Below are 21,299 nucleotides of genomic sequence, written 5' to 3'. Positions count from 1 at the left end.
TTGAATTTAATTAGGAATTTGAAAAGCGGACGAAGAAATGCGGTAAAATTGCAGGTTTCAAGGACGGAAAACTGAGGCCCAAGGGAGGAGAAATTACACTTCGTCTCAGCTGCCTCTAATTCAAACCCATGTCAACTGTCTCTAAATCCAGTTTTCTTCTCACTCCATGAGGAGGAGAATCAACAGGTGTGACGTAAGTATCCCGGTTCCAGGTACTGGGGAAAACAGAGGAGGAAAGAAAGGCAAAGTCCTCCTAGGCCGCGGTCGCCACGGAGGGTTTCCTGGAGGAGGGTGTTCCACCAACTAACTATAAGCCTTCCAAGGACAGAAACATTCATTCCCACCTACTCTCATGCAGCATCGCGGGAAGTCCCCAAAGCGGAGTCGGCGAATGTGGTTTACACGATTGGCTAGAGGATTGATTGACAGCCGTAAAGACACCGCCCCTCCCCGCCCCTCATTGGGCGCCCTCGGCAGGTGGGCGGGTCAGGGTAGTGGGGGGGGAGGGGAAGGGGTGCTGTGGCCTTCTCCTCCTCCCGTAAAGGGCACGGCGTTACTCTTCAAGATGGCTGCGGCGGCACTGCTCCGCTGGGCGGGTCCAGGCCTCGGCAGTTCCGTGTGGGGGCTGCCGTTTGGCACGGGACTGAGGCGCCGCCTGAGCCTCGGCAGCGGCAGCGACGGGGAAGGCAGCGGCGGTTGGTTGTACTTCCCGCTGCGCGATCGGGACGCGCTGCGCGTGCACGGGCCCGATGCAGAACCGTTCCTTGTGGGGCTGCTGACCAATGAGCTGCCGCGACCGGGCTCTGGGGGCGGGGCACCGTCCCCTGAGTCGGCCCCGGCGCGCGCGCACTACGCTCACTTCCTCAACGTCCAGGGCCGGACGCTCTATGACGTCATCCTCTATAGGTGCGATGGGGTTGGCGGGTAGGAGGATGGGCAAAACCATTCGTAAGGCCGGAAGGGGGGCAGAGTTACTGTATCAAGCCGTTCTATGTGGGTGGTGGGGGGGATAGAGGAAGAGAAGAATTGTTGGTGCCTTTTATTAATATCAGTATAATAATAGCTGACGTTTATTGCTTCTTGAGTGCGTCACACACATTTCACTTGACTTTAACAAACCTGCTAAATAAGGAATGTCGGTATCCTTATTAAAAGACATCATGACTTATTTCCTACCGAGCTTACCTTAGAGACCGAAAGTGGAGAGTTCCTCTGTGCCTCTAGCACAGCCTTGCTGTGTGACCCTGAGTAGGTCACTTAACTTCACAACTCTTAGACATAGACCATCTCTCCCAGACTATGTCAGAGGTGCCCACCTGCATCGGTAAAGTGAGTTTCTTCGTACCAACGAAATGACTGGTCCATATACCTAATAATGGTCATAATACTAATAATAATAATAGCTAGCATTTGTACAGAGCTTACTATGTATGCGCCAGACACTGCTAAGCGCTTTACAATTACTGTCGCATTTGATCCTCACAGGAGCTCTGTGAGGTAGGTGCTATTATTATCCCTATTTTACAGATGAGGAAACTTGAGGCAAACAGTGTAGTTAAGTGACTTGTTCAGGGTCTGCCAAATGACATTCTGTATCCCTGAGTATTCTTGTCCCCAATTTACAGATGAGGAAACTGAGACTTTGAGAGGGGAAATGACTTGGGGTCAGTATGGCTAGTGTCAAACGTAGGTGTCCTGACTGGAAGATGCCATACTGCTGCCTGCAGAATCGTGAAAGTCATTCTAATAGTAGCTGACATTTATGTAGTACATTGCAGTTTTATGTATATTATCGTGAAACTCACAACAGTCCTATGAGGTAGATACAGTATTCTTATCCCTGTTTTTCAGATCAGGAAGCTGAGCTTCAGGGTAAATTTGACTTACTCAAGATTAATAATTGTTATAATAATATTGTAGCGTTGATCTCATTAATAGCCTTTTTAAGTTTCTGTGTTATATTTACATTATGTTTACATTCTAATCACAATCCCAGGATGTGTGTAAGTCCTAGTATCTTAGAGATATGCCACTCTGTCGTTTTACAAAGGCAGTGGGGGAGGGAACAAGCATGTACCGAACATCTACTGTGAGCCAGGCACTGTGCTGAGCCATTTGCAAATGTTATTTCATCCTCACAAGAACCTTATAGGATAGGGGCTATTATATCTCCATTTTATAGATGAGGATGCTGAGGCAGAATAACTTGCTCAGAGTCACACAACCAGTTAGTCTCTGAGGATGGATTTGAACTCAGATCTGCCTGACTTTAGGTAGGTTTTGAGAAGCCGTGGTAAGATATTAGCTGGTCAGTCATTCAGCAGTTGTCTGCTGAGTGCTTCCCTATGTGCTGGTCACATGTCCAGCAAAACTCCCTGGTCCCCGATCTCTCCTTGTACCCTCCCCTCCAAAGTCAGCTAACTCACCCCCTGTGTCTGGTCCCAGTTTCCTTTCCTTTTCCTCCATGATCTCTCCAGAAGAAAGGGATCTCTTCTTTGGGATGTCTGCCTAGGACTGCTTATCTGGCTCTCTCCTTTGCACCTCTCATTCTCCCTCCTGTTCAGTCAGAGTTTTAGTCGTTTCTGGTTCTTTGTGACCTCATTTTGGGGTTTTCTTGGCAAAGATACTGGGGTGGTTTGCCATTTCCTTCTCTAGCTCATTTTACAGATGAGGGAACTGAGGCGAACAGGGCTAAGTGACTTGCCCAGGGTCATATAGCTTGTGCTATATGTGCCAGAGAACTAGTTTGAAAGACTGAAGATTAGTCTTCCTGATTCCAAGCCCAGTGCTCCATCCACTTCGCCAGGGTCTCAGGATTTGGGGTTGGGCCTTGGAAATTATCCGGTCAGCCCCCCTCATTTTATATTCCCCAGGTGGTTGTGATTTCCCAGTGTCACCCTGCTCATTACTTTGTAGGTGAATTCCATCATTGGACCTTCCTCCACCCACGCCCTTACCCTCCCATTGTAAGTCCCCCAGTAGCTGTCAGTTTCATTTCTGAGCTTGTATCCCCAGCCCTCAGTGTGAGGTTTTGGGGTCTGGGGAAAGGCCACACATTAGGTGTATCAGTCATGCATTTATTAAGGGCCTGTTTTGTCACAGTCGCTGTGCTAGCCACGGAGGCAAGGAAATAAATAGTGTGCATGCAAGCTTTCCCCACAGGCTAGAGAGCAGCCTTTATCTGTGGGTGTCTGTTATCTGTTAACTGTTATCAGCCCAGCACAGCTGAGGCCCAGGCTTGGCCCTGGCTCTGTTTGCTTACATGCGCCTCACCCTTCAAAGGGCCTTCTTGTCCCGTCACATCCAGTTTGGGCAGTTTTTTATTGAACTCATAAGTGTGGTGGGGCAGGGAGGAGAGGAAAGGGAAGTGGTGAGGCACTCGTAAACAGTCCGGTTGTTGGCCACTTTGGTGAAGTGGAAAGAGCACTGAATGTAGAGTCAGGAAACCTGGATTCTTCTTGTGGCTCTTACGCCGGGTATAGCTGTGGGACCTGGAGCAAGGTGCTCACCCTCTAGACCTCAGTTTCACTTGGTTACACAACCAGACCTCACAGGGTCATTTATAAGGAAAACACCTTCTAAAGCTCAGAGGGCTATAGAAATGAACTCTGTCATCATTGTTAATGTCTTGTTGTCATTATTGGAGAGGTGGGATTCACAGACAGACATTGGAGAAAAAATGAAAGACTGTCTCATCAGGATTAACCCAAAGACAGCCTAGAGCCAGGAATGGAGTAAGTACCATGAGCAGCCGGGAAAGGAAAGACCAGGATGGGCCAGAGTTAGCAGGGAAGACTTCCTGGAAGAGGGGGCCCTGACGTCTGTGTTGGAGGATTGGGGCTTTGGCTTTGTTTTTTACCTTTATAAAGGCTGCTTATTGTCAGGGCCTGGTAATTGAAGGCCAACCCCTGCTCAATACTTTTTCAAGCCTCAGTAAAGGGTCTTTTTTTTTTTCATCCTCACTAGAAAATAATTTTGACCTTTTTTATTGTGTATATTGTGCGTTTTATTGTTCTTGCCCTTTAATTCAAGGGATTTTTTTCTTTTATGTTTTCTATTTTATGAATGAGCCTGACAAACATTAACATCTCAATGCATGAAGAATATACAAAGAGAATTGTATATGAATCTCTTGTCACACATAGTCTATCCTTTAAAAATGTATGTCAAATTTATCCAAATAGTAACCAAATTGCTCTGCTTGTCAGTGTCCCATTCTGACCTTCCTTCTCTTCTCCTCTGTATTTTTAAAATGTTTCAGATTGTTTTTTCCTTCTTCCTTGTGCATTGCTATCACTGCCCATCAGCTTGCCTTCTCGTGTAACAAACTAGTACCACAGAGATGAGCAAAACCGATTTATGCCTCTGCCTGCCCCTCTCGTCATCACCTCTGTGCCCAGAGGTGAGAAGCACGCTTCACCGTCAGTCTCCTGGAGTTGTGATTGGAGTTCTTAAGTCTTGCAGCACCGCCATTTTCCTTTGTGCTCCTGCAGTCATCGTTCGAGTTGGTCTCCTGGTTCCACTGCAGTTGTTCTAGAGGGGTGATTATTAAGCCCCTACCTTGTGCCGCACCAAGCATGGAGGTCTGGGGGGACAGTGATGGATATGGCACAGACCTCGCTGTCAGGGAGCTTCTGATTTAATGAGGGAGAGAGCATCATGTGCACAAAGAATTAGGCTTTAAGGGAGAGTGAAAAGTGCGGCTGCCAGTTTTAGGAGGTTTTCTTCCCATTGGGCCATTAGCTTTAACTTTCACCTGTGGTTCCTCCTGCTGATCTCAGTGGCCAAGCAGAGCCAGTCTGACCCCTCTAACATGTGACAGTTCTTCAGATGCTTAAAGAAAGTGATCAGTTTTCTCCATCTATGTCCCCAGGCCCAGACAGAGAGTGCTCTAGTGATTCAGAGAAGAGAGAGGTCATTGGAGGGCTGGGCTTGTCTAGGATAAGGCTTCAACTGAAGACGTAGGGTTGGAGCTGGCCATATAGAATGGGGAGGATTGGATAGCCAGAGAGGGGAGGCAGGAAAGCTCCATGGGGGAGGGAGCATTTTCAGACGTGATTGGTGCACAAATTAATTTTGTTTGACTATAATACTTATTTGTTAGAAGGGAAGGCAATGGTGGGTATGCAGGAAGGAAGAAGAAAACATTGGGCTTTAAAAGAAGAGGGGGATTTCAGCAGAGGTTTTCGGGGGCTGGTGTAGAAATGAGAGAAGCCGGCATGGATGAGGACAACAGACAGAGGGTGGACTAGAATGGAAAGCATGTGAAAGGGAGTGGTTTGAAATTTGCCTGAAAGGTACAATAGAACCAGATTGTGGAGAGCCTTGAATGCCAGGATCAGGAGTTTATACTTTATTTGGTAGACAGTGGGATGACAGGATCATAATTGTGTTAGCAAGACGATTTCAGCTGCATATGGAGGTAGGAAGACCGGTTTGGAGGCTGTTAGAATAGTCCCCACAAGTGTGATGTCTTCCTGGACAAGAGTGTTCGCACTGAAAGCTGAGAGGGGGTAAATGGGAGAGAGGTGGGGGTAGGAGCCATAGGCCTTGTCAATTCTCCTCCCCATCCAGACCTCCTCAGTGAAATGTGGGTCAGAGTTCTGGGTGGGTAACCTGGCACCATTCACATTTCTTCCCATAGTCTCCTGTTGTGATGCCTAAGGTCAGTGCTCTGGCTGTGGCCAGGGAAAGGGGGTGGTTCTGTGGCCAAGGTTAGGAGGTGGTTTGTTGGTTTTTTAAAACCAGATCCTTGCTACAAACTTATTTTGCTGCAATTAACCTTATGACTTAAGTTTTTCTTGTATCCTTTTTCTTTCAGGGAAAGTTGAAATTGGCCCTACGCTCAGCCAGTTAGATACGCTTGAGTAATCAATCCATCAACCAGCACATGGTGAACTGTTCTTGGGTGCGGCCAAGTTTTATAGGACATTTCCTTTTATTAAGGGGATCCGTTTTGTGCAGTTTGGATTCAGTCACAGGGCCACACTTGAGGATCCAGAGGGCCACAGGGGGCCTCGAGGCAGCAGGTTTCTCAGTCTGCCGTCTTTCAGTGGCTGAGCTGGGGTCCAGACTTGCATCTTCTGACTTAAAATACGTTGGTCTTTTACTGCACTATCACCACGACGACAACTTCCCAACATTAGAAGTGATTATGTAGTCTGAATGACCATCTGTCAGAAATGCCTTCAGTGGTATTTTTCCCAGCCTTCTCACATATCTTTGCCTCTTCCATTGCAGCCTAGCCAGGCTCGTTGTCATCCCGGCTCCTCCTGCCCCTCTCTGCCCTGTTCTGCCCCAGTCTCCTTTGTCACCTCTGCCAACTGAAATCCTCTTCTTCCTTTAACGGCCAGTTTAGGTGCCACCTCCTACAAGAAACTCCCAGATTTTCCCAAGCTATAAATCCTGTCCTATATGTTTTCCCTCCTTAGACCTGTCAGATGCTCATAGTACATTATAACCAATAGCTGATACTTTTTTATTTCCTTGATTAGATTATAAGTTTCTACAAAGGCTTTGAGGAAAGGCCTTCAAATACTTGGAGACAACCCTCAGAATGCACCTAAATTTCCTTTACTCTGGGCTAAAAATGCCATTGCCAGATATATGCCACTGGAGAAACAGCGTGGTACAGTGGGAAGCCCAGAGAGGCAGGTCTGAGGAGGAAGAAAAGGGGAAGGCATCTAAAGAGGCTGATACATATTCATGAGGACCTCATTAATCAACTTAGATGTCTTAAAGATGGAAACAAGTTCAGGTAATGGAGAATGTGCTGAGGTTGGCCAGGGAAACTGAGAACAACAACAACAACAATAAAAAAGGTGGGTTTTTTGTTTTGTTTTGTTTTGTTTTAAAGCCATGCCTAGGGAGAGTACTGATCACCATGGCTTCCTTAAGCACCAGCAGGGCCTGCCTGGCCTGGCCTGAGGAGCTCATCAAGGAAGATCAAAGAACTGCTATATAGAGAATTTACCAAGATTTTAGCATGCCATTTGGTAAAGGATTTGACGTTCTTATTGAAAAGAAGTATAAATGGGGACTAGATGATAGTCCAGCTATGTGGTTTCCTGTTGGTTGAATGGCTAGAACCTTAGTTTGATGTGGAAGTCTCTAGCAGAGTGCCCCAAGGATCTATCCTATGTATTTTAGTATTTTTTAAATTACTGATATGGATAAAAGCCTAGATGGCTTACTTCTTAACATTTCTAGTGACACAAAGTTAAGATGTTAAATGAATGTATCAGGATAATGTATTGGGAAAGCTAGGTAGCACAGTGGATAGAGTGCTGAGTCTAGAATCAGAAAGACTCATCTTCCTGAGTTCAAATCTGGCCTCAGACACTTAACTAACTGTGTGTCTCTGGGCAGGTCACTTAACCTTGTTAGCCTCAGTTTCCTCATCTGTAAAATGAGTTGGAGAAGGAAATGGCAAACCACTGTAGTATTTCTGCCAAGAAAACCTCAAATGGGATCATGAAGAGTTGGATATGACTGAAACAATTAACAACAATAAATCAGGATTAAAAAAAAATCTAAGGGGGACGGCTAGGTGGCGCAGTGGATAGAGCATCAGCCCTGAAGTCAGGAGGACTTGAGTTCAAATCCAGCCTCAGACCAAACACTTGACACTTACTAGCTGTGTGACCCTGGGCAAGTCACTTAACCCCAATTGCCTTTAAAAAAAAATCTAAGGCTGTAACATTGGACTAAATCTAAGATTTTAACGTTTAAATGTAAGGTTTTACACTTGGGCTAAAAGAAATCAATTCCATAAGTACAAGATTGGGGTATAACTGTTCATCTGGGGTAGGGAATATGAAAGTTGTCTTCAGGTACCTGAAGGGTCATCATGTCAAGAAGGACTGGACTTCCTCTTCTCAGCCCAAGTGGGGGAAAAGGAGGAACGATGGGTGGAATTTTGCTGAGGCAGATTTCAGCTCGACTAAGGAAATGCTGCCTGACTTTGAGAACTATACGGAAGTGAAATGGACTGTGTTGGGAGCCTCATACAACGGCTAGGAGTTTATGGAGGGAGATGTGAGGGCCTTTGAGGCAAGAATTATGGGACATAGGGTCGTTAACTTGCCTAGACTGGAGGGTGCATTGGAGGAGGGGGATATAATCTAGGACTGCAGAATGGCAGGACTTAGAAGGAACTGTGTTATCTGATCCAACATTCTCATTTTATGCGTGGGCAGACTGAGGCCCAGAAAGAAGACGATTTTCCAAGGTTGCTCAGCCAGTTATTGGGTTCATCTCCGGGTTTTAGGAAGGACGTTGATAAGCTGTGGAGTATGTGGAGGCGCACACCCAGCATGGCAAAGGCCTTCAGATTATAACAGAGGAGGGATCAGTTGAGGGACTTGGTCATTTTAGTCTGGAGAAGAGAAGACTTGGTAGAGGGGCTGGAGGGGGTGGAGGTGGGCAGGGAGGATAGTTTCCTTCAGATATTCAAAGGGCTATCACAGGGAAGAAGGGGAACAGACTTCTTCTGCTTGGTCCAGAGCACCAAAGATGCTTAATGTAAGCAAAGACTGTGGTGGCCCAGAGTAGAAGGGGCAGGCTCTGGGCTTCCCTGTCCTGGAGGTCTTGTTGGGGGTGTCATGGAGTGGCTTCTTGTTTAGAACCAGAGAGCCGCTGACACTCCCTTCTGTCTGCTGGTAGTCTGGGTTGCACCCAAGTAGCAGGCTCTTTGGGCATTCTGGGCACCAGTGCCACCCAGTGGCAGATCGGGGGTCTGGCCTCAGCCCTCTTGTACTGGCTGCTCTGGACCAGTTGACCTTGTGTTTTGGTTTCATCCATTTAGAGCGGCAGCCTAAGGCCATGCTGCTTGGAAGGGTCCGAGTGTGGACTGGAACCTTGTTCTGCCGGCAAGGCCAGTGGATTTCCCACCACATTGTGCTTTCTCCCCTGAAATTATCAGTGGCCCGAGGCAGCAAGCTGAGAAGGGGAGCTCTCGCTGCGAATTTTGGCATGGAACACAATGACCACTTACTAGGCTATGCCGTCATAATAATAACAACAATAATAATGGTGATGGGGAGAATAGCTAGCATTTTTATATAGCACTAAATTTAACATTTGCAAAGTGCTTTACAAAGATTATCTCCTTGATCCTCACGGCGGTCCTGGGAGGTGGGTGCTGTTACCATCCCCATTTTACAGGTGAGGAAACAGGCCTGCAGTGGTTAAGCGATTTGCTCATGATTACACAGCTGTATCTAAGGTGGGCTTTCAATTCATGTGTTCCTGACTCCACGTCTAGGGCTCTGTCCACTCCACCACCCAGCTGCCTCGATTTCATAACTCTTCGCCACTTCCACCTTATGGGGGCAAATCCTTTTTGAATTTGTCAAAAATCCAGTAGAGAGAAAGTTAAAATATCATGATATCATCATCATCTTCATAGTGCTAATTTCTTTTAGCACCTTATGGTGTATGCTATATTTTCTTTTAGAAACCCCTAAAAAGGAGGTAATAAAAATGTATTGTCTTCCATTTACCAATGAGGAAACTGAGGCAAAGTAGTAATAAACAGCATTTATATAACCCATTACAGTTTATAAATTATTTTACATATATTATCTCCCAACATCACTGTGAGGTAAATAGTGCAGATTTTATTGTCCCTGATTGCAGATAAAGAAACTGAGGCCTAGGGCAGCTAGGTGGTACAGTGGATAGAGCACCAGCCCTGAAGTCAGGAGGACCTGAATTCAAATCTGGCCTCAGAACAAACACTTGACACTTACTAGCTGTGTGACCCTGGGCAAGTCACTTAACCCCACTTGCCTAAAAACGAAAAAAAGAAACTGAGGCCTGGAAAGATTTAGAAGGTTTGTCTAAAGTCACACAACTCGGCCCTCCCACTTTAAGAGTCCTGGATTTGCCCAGTGGGTTCTCTCTCCTGTGACAGAGTCTCTGTAGCCCCATATGTTATTAATAAATTGTTCGTCAGGAGCTGCCATGGTCAAAAAATTCATCCCTGCTGGATAATCCTGCAGTGATGTCCCCCACCACATGTAGCCAGGCCTGTTCTTGGATAAGCACGGCACAGTTCATTATGAGGCCTGTCCGGAAAGCTGTTGCAGCGTGGTAGGACTTGCCAGAACTTGCAGTCCCCTGACATCACCTCTAAGAGCCCAGGCTCACCTCCACAACCCAATGAGACATCAGAAGAGGATTCCCAAGGAGACCTGTGTACCTTTGCTACATCAAATAACTTAGTGACAGCACGGAGGGCCAGGGATGCATTTAGCCCATGAGGTTCAGTGCTCAAAGGAAGAAAGATTAAAGAGCTTTCCAAAAAAGCCCCTGGGAGAGCTGTAAGGTGATCAGAAAGTCCCAGGGTGAGGCCTGGGAAGGTGGGGGCAGTAGAAACAGAGAGGGACAGCCCAGGCATCCAGGGGTCCCGGGGCCCCTTACCTTCTGTCTTAAAACCTAGTGTAGGGTCCTTTGGCCACGGCCTTCTGAACCTTAAAGATCCAGAGGTGCCCAAGTCTAGGAGGTAGAGGTCAAGCAGAGGGCAGAGCCTTAGCCCTATCAGGAACTAAGGCAAGAGATATGAGTAAATCAAAGAAAACAACCACCAGTATAAAAAACTATTGTAGAGCTGGAGATTTCCCCCACCCCCAAGGGAAGAAGTAACTGCTACAACTACAAAGAAAGGCTTACAAGGAAAAAATGGATTTCCCACAAAGACTATATGAATATCTAGAAGAAATGCAGTAAGAGATTTTAAAATTAAATAAAAGCTGTAAACAATAGGTGGAGACTAAGTAAGGAATAAGAAAGTGGTAAACCCTCCCCAAGAAATGGAATCTCTGGAAATTAGAACAGAGCAAGCAGAAACCAATGACTCCATGAGATAGCAGGAAACCTTAGAACAAAATCAAAAGATTGAAATCAAAACGTGTAAGTTATCTGATATCAAAAACAATTGACATGGAATAGAGGTTAAGGAGATGTAATTTAAGAATCAATGGACTCCAAGAAAACATTAACTTCAAAGAAAAACTCTGGACACTATTTCAAGAAATCATAAACTACTCAGATCTATTGAAACTAGAAGGTGAAGCAAAAATAGAATCTACTTCAATATTCTCCTGAATGGGACCCCAAAAGGAAAAGTCCCAGGCATGTCACAGCCAAGATGAAGAGCTCCTACATTGTAGAAGAAATATTGCAGGCATCCAGAAGGAAGTTTACCAAGAAACTACAGGCAGGATCACATAAGAGCTGCCTGCTTTGACAAAAAAATGAGATGAGGTCTTGGAATACACTATTATAAAAAGCAAAAGACTCTTGCTACCAAGAATTACTTACTTGGAAAAAGCTGAGTATAATTTTACAGAGGACAAAAAAAAGGACCAGAGCTGACTAGTGACTCTGAAATATAAACACAAGTCTAGAAAAACTTATAAAAAAGACAAATTTATTTGGGCAGTTGAGATAGACTCTATGATAATGTTGTGCTAATATCCTAGGGGGGGGAAAGAAACAAGTGCCCTTTGGAGCCTTAATATTTTTAAAGGATATCAAGAGAATTAAAATAAGAAAAACAGACAACTTGGGAGTGGATGAGTGGGAGAATGAAAGAATAGTGTAGAAAGGAGGAAGAAGGGGTGGAACTTGCAATTCCTCATAATTGGGGTACATGAGAAGAGTATATATATATATATATATATATATATATATATATACAAACATAGAGGAAGAAGGGTTTGGGGATAAGTTTAGAAAGAAGCACAGAGAATCAGGATAGTTTTGAATATAATATGTAGAATTTATATACTTTTTTTTGATAAAGCAAATGGTATGAAATGGAGATTCGTGGTTTCATATACAATACTCTTGTGTTCTGTATATGGAAATACTCTTTTTTTTTCATTGTTTAAGTTCAGAAATTTAATTTAATTTTTCCCCAATCACATGTAAAAACAATTTTTAACCTTTGTTTTTTTAAATTTTTGAGTCCCAAATTTTCTCTCTCCTTTCTTCCCTCCCTCACTGAGAAGACAAGTAATTTGATATAGGTTGTACATGTGCAATTATGCAAAATATATTTCCATATTAGTCATGTTGTGAAAGAAAACACAGACCAAAAACAAAAAACAAAAAAAACCCCAACAAGAATAGTAAAGAAAGTAAAAAAAAAAAAAAAGGTCTGCTTAGATCTGCATTCAGACTCCATCAGTTCTTTCTCTGGAGATGGATAGCATTTTCCATCATAAGGCCTTCAGAGTTGTCATGAATCGTTGTATTGCTGAGAATGACAGAGTCATTCACAGCTGATTATCATACAGCATTGCTACTGTGATACACATGTTGCTTATTTCACTTTTGCATCAGTTTGTATAAGTCTTTCTAGATTTTTCTCAGAGTATCTTGCTCACCGTTTCTTAGAGCCCAATAGTATTCCATCACAACCTTATACCATAATCTGTTCAGCCATTCCCCAATTGATGGACATCTCCTTAATTTACAATTCTTTGCCACCACAAAAAGAGCTGCTATCAGTACTTTTGTACATGTGGACTAGGGTCCCAGCTCCCTGCGGTCGCAAGCTCTGGTTTACTGGTGCATCTTCTTGCCCTGGGACTGAGACCTCAGGCTGTCACCCAGATCCTCGTATGGGCAGTGCAGCAGAGTCTCGCCCCCTGTTGCCAGCAAAGTGACCACTGTACTCTCCTTCTGACCGGTTGTCTGACCCCCTTACTGTCTGTGGGCTGAGAGGTCCAGAAACCACCACTTCTACCACTGATTCAGTTACCCCAAGTCCTGTTCCTTGTTTGCTGGGGCCCAGTCTGCACTGGCATGGCCTGTGCTAGGCTATGCTCCACTCTCACCCCATGCAGCAGACCTTTCCTGCTGACCTTCTAATTTGTCTTGGCCTGGAAAATTGTTTCACCTCATCCTTTTGTGGGTTCTGCAACTCTAGAATTTGTTTTGAGGCGTTATTTAAAGTTTTTTGGAGGGGTTTTTGGGAAAGTTCATGTGAGTCTCTGCATTTTCTGTGCCATCTTGGCTCTATGCCTCCCCCCTGCATGTATTAAATAAGCTCAGAATTTAAAAAAATATGTAAGAGACAAACAAAAAAATTTGACTGACTGAAGTATCCAATTGTGATGAAACATCCAGAGAGGTGGTAACCTGTGAGTGCAGAATGAGGCATACGTTTTCAGAACGCCAATGTGTTTGGTTTTGGTTGACTGTTTTTTATATGGGATTGTTCTGTTGATTGAGAATTTTTTTTAAGGAAAAGCTTTTTTTATTAAATATTTTTATTAATTTATTTTAAATTTTTAGTAAGTGTTTTTTATTAACTAAATAATTATCACATTTTGGCTTACAGGAGACTTGATTTCCAAGTGTTAAGGAGATTGTTAATATAAAAGGAAGTGTGTGCCTTTACCCTTTGTTGCTTATAAAGTGTCTCAAGTCACCCAGAACAAGCCTTCTAACCAACCATGTGCTTTACTTTATGGTACAGAAAGGCATTTAAATCCCAAGAAAGTTCAAACTCTTTTGTTTGGCGTCCAAAGATCCTCCACAAGCAGGCCCCACCCTATTTTTCCATTTTTTTCTCCCCTACATCCTCTCCAGGCATGCCATACTCTAGCAAAACTTGACAGTGCTGCCCCCAAACACACCCTGCCCTCTCCCACCTTTGATCCTTTGATTTGGCTATTCTGTGTGTCTTAAAATGTTCTCCCTCCCTTTCTGGGTCTGCTCAATTCCTAACCATTCTCTTAAGTTCAGCTCACCTGCGCCTCCCAGGAGAACTTCCCTTCCTCAGGCACCATGTAACTAGATTATACATTATAGCATACAGTGTGACAAGATGAGTGCTTTCTTTGTATGGGCTTTTCCTCCTCGCTAGCAAGAATAGTAGTCTACAAACTTCTTGGGGGCAGAGAATTGTACCTTACATCAAGGTGGTATCTTGTCTCAGTGTGGAGATCTGCAAACACTGCTTGTAAATGCCTGCCTGGTTGGTTGGGTCAGGGCACAGCATTGACAAGGTCAGGGAACCTTGCAGGGAGTGTACAGACAGCTCTTCCCCCTGACGCGGCTCGTTCACTTTGGAACATGCTTTAGTACTTCTGGACAGGCTGCTCTAGGTGGGGCTCTCTAGACCAGTAGCAGTGAGAGGGGTAGGGAAGGGGCGAGATGAAAGAAGTGGGTTGTTTGGTGCGATGTAGTCTGTTTTCACCATATAATGAGTAGGTAAGGAGTCACAGGCTAGAGACATGGTTAACCTAGAAATTCGAGGCTCCAAAGGGTGAAATGGATACCTGGAGTCCAAGATCAGTCAACAGTTATTTAAGGTCAAGTAAGCATCCAAAAAGACCAGATATATGAACAAAAAAGCAGGTTTGAGGCTTACGTAGGAAGGCTGTTTCCCAGTCTGACTTGCTCATTGTGGCATCTGTGCTCATCATCCTTTTGAGCTTTAGTGTTTGTGGCTAATCTCCTCTCGCCTCCATGTCTCCCCATCCTCCTGTTCAGATGTGGACAGCTGCCAATCACTGCCACTATCTGCCACGGGAAAAAAGAGCTGAGTCTGTTCAGTGGGTTAGAGATGAGAAATTCTCACCTGGCCTCACACCATGACCCTGATCCAGGCTACAAACTGTACCCCAATCCTTTCCCCAGGCAGAAGCATTTGTATAGCCCAGGCAGAATCTGAGAATTATATTCATTCTATATTATTGTCTACCAGAGCCTTTAAGCTCTTACTATAATACATATGACTTTACTTAGGGAAAAAATCAATCCCCTATGGGTTATAGAGAGCCTGATTTTCTGGTGCATCTGTTAAAAAAAAAAGTGCCTCTCCATGTGCTCCCTTGCATCTTACATTCTGGACAGCTGCCTACCTTACTAACTCATAGGTTTGATTGTGTTATAGAGCCCCAGCCCTATCCGCAGACTTCTAGACCTGTGTAAAGACCAGGTGTAGATGGCTTGGTGCACGCCATTCCCCTTGCTGGAGACACTGTTCCCACCCACATTATACTGACTGGTATGGGATTGGGAACTCCACCTTCCCATGAGGTTGTATACTTTACTGATCATTTCCAGATAGATGGATAGGTAGATAAATAGGTGGCTGCTAATGTGTCTCTCAGATCATAGATGCCTAGAGGCAAAGGCATACCTCTCCGATTCACTCCATACAGGTTTTGTGCTAATCAGAATCCTTCCCTGATTCCACCCTCAGCAGAAAATGATTTCATCCTTTCCAGATTTCTCTTTGTACTTTGTCTGGATAGCACTTTTATCCCGCTCACATTCTAAATGCTGTTTCATCCCCCACTAAATCATCGGGGGGGTCTTTTTTTTTCCATCTTTGTATCTTCAGCACCAAATACTGTGTCTTGCACACCATAATAGCTGCTTAGTATACACCTTCTGAATCCTTGAATTGAAGTTAGATTGTTTTATTCCTCACCTTGCTCAAAACCTGTTTTCTCTTTTTTTCTCAGACTCCATGAAAACCTAGAGGAAGAGCCCAATTTTCTTGTGGAGTTCGATAGCTCAGTATCTGGTGCTTTTCAAAGCCACCTAAAACTATATAAGATCCGAAGGAAAGTCAGCATCAGCCCGTGCTCTGATCTCTCTCTCTGGGCTGTCCTCCCACAGACTGCAGCTGAGGGCCTGGCAAAGCCCTTGTTAGAGAAAGGTGGCAGACCTGTGGTGCTTACCCCAGATCCCAGAGCAGCATGCATGGGCTGGAGGTTAATCATCCAGAAGGAAGACGTGGCCCAGGATGTCGTTCCTACTGCCCAAGTTAGAAGCGCTAAGGACTATCATAAACACAGGTATCAAAAAGGTAAAGGAGAACTCCCTGCTGGGGCCCAAGCAGGGTGAGGAATGGAGAAGGGGTACCCTGGCCCACAGTACCTGAGGGGTCACTCAGGCCAAGAACTCTGAATCTTTTTGGTGTCATGGACCTTGGGAAGTCCCATTAAAGCCTAGGGAGCCCTTCTCAGAGTAACGTTTTTAAATATAGAAAATTATAAAGAAAAATAATTATATTGAAATACAGTTATCAAAATATTTTATAAAACAAATTCATGGACCACCCTCCCCTCCCCCCCGGTCAGAAACCTCAGGACCAACCAGATGGTTAAATAATAATAATGATGATGATAACCATGATGGTCATGACAGTGGTGTTTCTAAAGACCCTCCTAGCTTTAACATTCTATGTGATGGGTTTCCTCCCCTAACACTGTGATCTTGGCTTCCTCAGTTTTCACATACCTGGTAAAGAAGTTGCTAAAGACGCATACTGTTTTTTTACTTCTCACTTAACAGTAATCAAGGGAAGGCAGGACAGTAAAGGGGTTTAATAAATGAGAGCTAATGTGGTATAGTAGAAAGAGCCCTGACCCAGAAGTCAGGAGCCCTGAATTCTAGGCCCAGCTTCTCATCTGCCCACTCTGTGAGCTTCACTCTCCTCATTTGTAAAGTGGGAATAAAATTCTTCATACCATCTACTACCTTAGGAAGTTGCATTACCAAAACAACATCAAAAAACCACACCCTAAAGAAATGGGAGCTCCTGTTATCATTAGAGATGGGGTATCATATGAGGAGTTCTATAGATGCAAGATGGATATAACTATTCCTAAGCAGATCACAAAACATCTTTTTGTGTTGCTCTAGAAGCTGCCTTGAAAAGTTGGGGGTGGCCTGAGTGTGTAGTGGGAAGAATTTGGGACTTGGAGTCAGAAGACGGGTTTGAATCTCATCTCCGCCATTCCCTCATTACCTGTATCTTTGGGCAAGTCACTTCCTTCTCTAGGCTTGTTTTCTCATCTGTGAAGGGGTCACACTAAATAACTTCTCATGTCCCTTGCAGCTTTCAATTTGTTTCTGTGATCTTAAAAAAACTAGGGTACTTGGATAGGCACAGTAGCCACGGGGACTTTTTTCCAGAAAGAGTCTTCATGGCGATGAATACTGTGATAAATGTTTAAGGTTAGTGTATAACCAAAACTGTAATGAAATGGAAATCATCTAATCCTGAAATTATGAAATCCTAGCACTGAGGATCCTGGACCCCTGAGTCCTTCCAGGGGCATTGGGCCTCCTAATGGGCCTCCCTGTTAGACCCAGTGCCTTCCTGAAGGCAGCATCTTAAAGCAGGTCTCTGTAGGGCCGAGCACTGACAACACATGTTGTTTGTTGTCTGAACACCTAGACATCTGTGCAGAGCTCATTTCTGACCAAGGCCAAATATTGCTCTTATTCTCCCCTTCCAAATCCTCCAGACTTCCAGACCTTCCACAATGGAAACTGGGCTCAGCTGCCCACAATTCCCCCTAAGTTGTACTGCACTAAAGCTGATCTTCCCCTTTCTCTTGCTTTGGGCACTGGCAGGTAGTCAGCCCATGCTGTGTCCACTCCGTCTCTTCTGCAGAGCTCACAGCACCCAGGCTGCCCTCCAACCTCTCCCACTCCTTGCCAGATACCCCCATATTCTCACTGCTTTGTAGCGAAACTAATTACCCACCGCAGAACTGCCATAAAGCTGCTGTGCCTGTCAGAGATGGGGAGTCACCGTCCTGCATGAGGAACAGGCAGCTGCTGCTTCTGCTGTCCCTTTTCAACCCCTCGACAGCCTGAGCTCTCGACAGCTTCTGATACTCACTTTGGGAGCATTAGAGTTGCCCATTAGTGATTATCCTGGGCATTTGGTATTGTGGATGGAGATCAGAAAAACCTGGTTAAAATCCTGCCTCAGCCACTTACTGTCACCCTAGGCAAGTACTTAACCTTACTCAATCTCAAAGGATTGTTGAGAGGATCACATGAGGTGATATTTATAAAGTGCTTTGCAAACTTTACTTTAGCGATCATAGTGATCATCATTATCATTATGTGTAACACTTGATAGTTTTCAAAACCCCTTCACCTCTATTTACTCATCTTACAGCCAGAGGGTTGTTCGAGGACTTTCCAGCTGACAGATCTACCTGCTCCTGAGAACCAGCAGCTTGGACTGGCTGAGAAACCTCATTGTCCAGATGGCAGGTTCCAAACAAAAAGCTGTCTGGTCCTCCCTGCCAGTAGATGGGAGACCACAGACTCCTTTCCCCTTCCCTGTCTGCCCTAGAAATACTTGGTCTATGGCATGGCTAATTACAGTGATTTGCATGAAGCATACATTTCCTCCGCTCAAGTCCCAGAGGGTCAGCTTGGCCACAGGCCAGGCACTAAGGACATATAAAGATTGTGCGTGTTATCTTGCCTCTTTAGCCCGGAGGAGACAAAACTTTAAGGGGCCATGATAGCTATTGGGCAGTGTTTAAAAGGATTTGTCTAAATCTAAAAGGGCAGAACTAGGTGGAAGTTGCCTGAGGCAGATCTAAGCTACTTGTGAGGAGAAACTTTCTTTTTTTTTCTTTTTCTTTTTTTTGTTACTTTTTTCTTTTTTGTTATTTCTTTTGTTTTGCCTTTTTTTAAAATTTCTTTTGAGGAAAAACTTTCTAAAGAGAACTGTCTGAGAGCTGGATGGTTGTCTGGGGAGGGAGGGAGGGAGTTCCCTTGAAAGAGAAGTTAGAGGACTACTTGTGAGCAGTGTCCTACAGGAGATTCTTCTAAAGGCATAGCTTAAGTGAGAGACCCTTTGAGGTTCCTTAGAACACTGAGATTCTGTGATCACTTATATGTCAGATTAACTTAATGTAAGTTGTATTTGGGGCACCTAGGATAGAGCCCTGAGCCTGGAGTCAGGAAGATCCAAGTTCACATCTGGCCTCAGACACTAGCTTTGTCACCCTGGGCAGGTCACTTAATCTTGTTTGCCTCAGTTTCCTCATCTGTAAAGTGAGCCAGAGAAGAAAACTGAAAACCGTTCAGGTATCTTTGCCAAGAAAACCCCAAAAGGAGTCATAAAGAGTGGGACATGACTGAAAAATGACTTAAAAATGATATTTAATTATGAATGAATGATTTATACATACAGCTAGGTCATGATTGGTATAAATAATGAATCCCCTGAAGTGGTTGCATTATTTGAATTAACACTGCATATTTCCACTGGACTGAAACCAGTTACCAAATTTTACATAATTATAACTGCAAATAGTGTGAATTCGAAAATACACAACCCCTTCCAGGGTTGTACTAATCAGGACTGGGATGTATGTACAGTCTATAGCGTAGTTATTCATGGATACTTAAAATCAGAATCAATTATTGATTAACATTCATCTTGAGCGGTCTTATTTGCTAATCATTTCATGTATGTGTGTATACACATATAAATTATGTGTTTGCATATATATGTGTGTACATATAAAATGTCTTGTTTCCCTGAATAGTATGTGCTTTTCCCAAGTAGGGATGATGTCCTAGACCAGTGGTATCAAATTTAAATAGAAACAGATCCCTGCAGGTCACATATTGACTTAGAAAATCATAAATTAACATTATCCGTGTTGTATTATATTTTTATTTATTTTGTTAAACATTTCCCAAATACATTTTCATCTGGTCCAGGCCAGTTAGTGTTGCAGGCTGTGCCTCAAGCAAGACCCCTCTGTCCTGGATACTTCTTTTTAAAAATCTCAAACAGTAATAGTAATTGACACTTCTCTAGCACTTCATGGCTCCCTCGACACTTCTCACAACTCTGTGAAGCCTTCAGGATGTCTCATTATGCCTGTTACACAGATGAGGGGGATGACATAACGTGCCCTGGGTAATACAGCTGGTAGGTAGCAAGCTGGGATTCAGATTCTGGTCTTCTGACTCCAGCACTTGTACTATGCCCTGCTGCTCCCAAGCAGACTTCAGACTTCTTCATTGATGGTCGCTCCTTTTGGCATGCACCGTTGTCTGAAAGGGCCCTGAACTCTGAGGCTAACATTTCTCACCCTTTTGGAGCTGCTGGGACCTTGGAGGGAGGTGTTTTTTTTTCATTTTTAGTTCATTTTGATCAAAGGCAGCATGGAAGAGTGGAAAGAGTGACGGAGTTGGAAATATCATTAGTACTTGTTTGGAGCCCAGAGCAGCCTCTCTGCCAGCTGGATGGAAGGAATGTGCCAGCTGTGGGACAGAGGGGGGAGGGTTTGTTCCCAGCACTGAAAGAAATAGGTTTGTCATGTAACTTTGCTTTCTTTTCTTCTCCCTCAATAGGAATTCCTGAAGGGGTCAAAGATCTACCACCTGGTGTGGCCTTGCCCTTGGAGTCCAACCTGACTTTCATGAATGGGGTCAGCTTCACTAAAGGCTGCTACATTGGACAGGAGTTGACTGCTCGGACCCAACACATGGGAGTCATCCGAAAACGCCTTTTCCCTATTAGGTTTTCAGCCCCCGTCACAGCTGAAGGCATTTCTGCAGGGGCCACTGTCCTCACCGAATCAGGAAAGCAGGCTGGGAAGTACCGGGCAGGGGAGGATGATGTGGGAATCGCTTTGCTTCAGTCAGAGAAAATCAAGGTGCCCCTTTACATCAAGACCTCCCAAGGTCACCAAGTGAACATTATTCCATCTGTGCCAGATTGGTGGCCCAAAGCTAACAAATAATTCCAACCCCCAGGTAGTACTGATCGGCGTATTTGTGTGTATGCTATGTGTATGCTCTCCTTATTGATTCTGATGGTGGGGAGGGGGAGTGTATCTGGGGAAGGGGTTGCCTTTTTGCAGCTGGTATCACTAGAGTTGTTCTGTGCCCACAAAACAGATGGAACACAGTGTGGGGCTCCTCTCAGGACAAGACCAGCTAGTCTGGAATTCCCCAGGGAAGACAAAAGGGTAAAGTTTGCTGAGGGGCAGGAGAGCTGAGACCTGAGACAAGAGAAGACCAAGTCTCCAGAGTCAGGCTGAATCTGCTACCAGAGTAACAATGGGACTGAATAGCTAAGGGCAGTCAGAATCGGAGAGGCCAAAGTGGGGGGTTTCAGCTAAAAGGTAAGGGAAGTTCAGGAAATGCCACAGAGCTGATCCTTCCTCTGAATTCTAGCTCTTTCCCAAAGGTTTTAGTTTTATTGTTGCACAGACCTGCATGCCTTTCCTCCTGCTGCTGGTGTTGAAATCCCTGTTTCCCATGTGAGCCCTGTGGCTTCCAGGGACACGGACCAGGGGGCTGAGTAAAACTGAATTGTTAGATAACCTTTGACTAGCACTTGAATTTTGTGTTAATACTTTCCTGAAAAATATCCTCCTTTTGAACAAAAAACAAATAAAAACCACTCTGTTCTAGTATGTAGTCCTCATATCTTTGCTGTGCCTCCAAGCTGTTTTGATCCTCTTAGCCAAGAGTCCCTGACAGTGAGG

The 21,299-nt window shown here is 44.6% G+C and overlaps 1 protein-coding gene across 3 annotated transcripts; it reads left to right on the top strand.

Moving 5' to 3' along the window:
* Window positions 1-213: 213 nt before the first annotated feature.
* IBA57 (iron-sulfur cluster assembly factor IBA57) lies at window positions 214-21,224 on the top strand. 3 transcript variants are annotated; one of them, XM_020998980.2, is made up of 3 exons: window positions 214-906; window positions 15,492-15,838; window positions 20,158-21,224. In XM_020998980.2, exons 1-3 carry the CDS (start codon window positions 353-355, stop codon window positions 20,547-20,549), a joined length of 1,293 nt encoding a protein of 430 aa, XP_020854639.1. In that variant the 5' UTR covers window positions 214-352; the 3' UTR covers window positions 20,550-21,224. The 3 variants fall into 3 exon arrangements, with proteins under 3 accessions (XP_020854639.1, XP_020854641.1, XP_020854640.1); XM_020998982.2 differs by lacking the exon at window positions 214-906 and adding an exon at window positions 1,195-1,324; XM_020998981.2 differs by lacking the exon at window positions 214-906 and adding an exon at window positions 3,717-3,734.
* Window positions 21,225-21,299: the final 75 nt, after the last annotated feature.

The sequence above is a fragment of the Phascolarctos cinereus genome, unplaced genomic scaffold (genome assembly GCF_003287225.1).
Source record: "Phascolarctos cinereus isolate Bilbo 61053 unplaced genomic scaffold, phaCin_HiC Scaffold_4;HRSCAF=312, whole genome shotgun sequence".
Classification (NCBI taxonomy): Eukaryota; Metazoa; Chordata; class Mammalia; order Diprotodontia; family Phascolarctidae; genus Phascolarctos; species Phascolarctos cinereus.
The sequence above is the reverse complement of the archived record's forward strand: the minus strand, read 5'-3'. Positions and strand labels throughout refer to the sequence as shown.

Bases quoted from the DNA above. Each gene is read 5' to 3' on its own strand.
- IBA57 (XM_020998980.2), top strand. From the start codon at position 353: ATGCAGCATCGCGGGAAGTCCCCAAAGCGGAGTCGGCGAATGTGGTTT. The intron at 907-15,491 runs GTGCGATGGGGT...TTTTTTTCTCAG, and splicing joins TATGACGTCATCCTCTATAG to ACTCCATGAAAACCTAGAGG. The intron at 15,839-20,157 runs GTAAAGGAGAAC...CTCCCTCAATAG, and splicing joins TAAACACAGGTATCAAAAAG to GAATTCCTGAAGGGGTCAAA.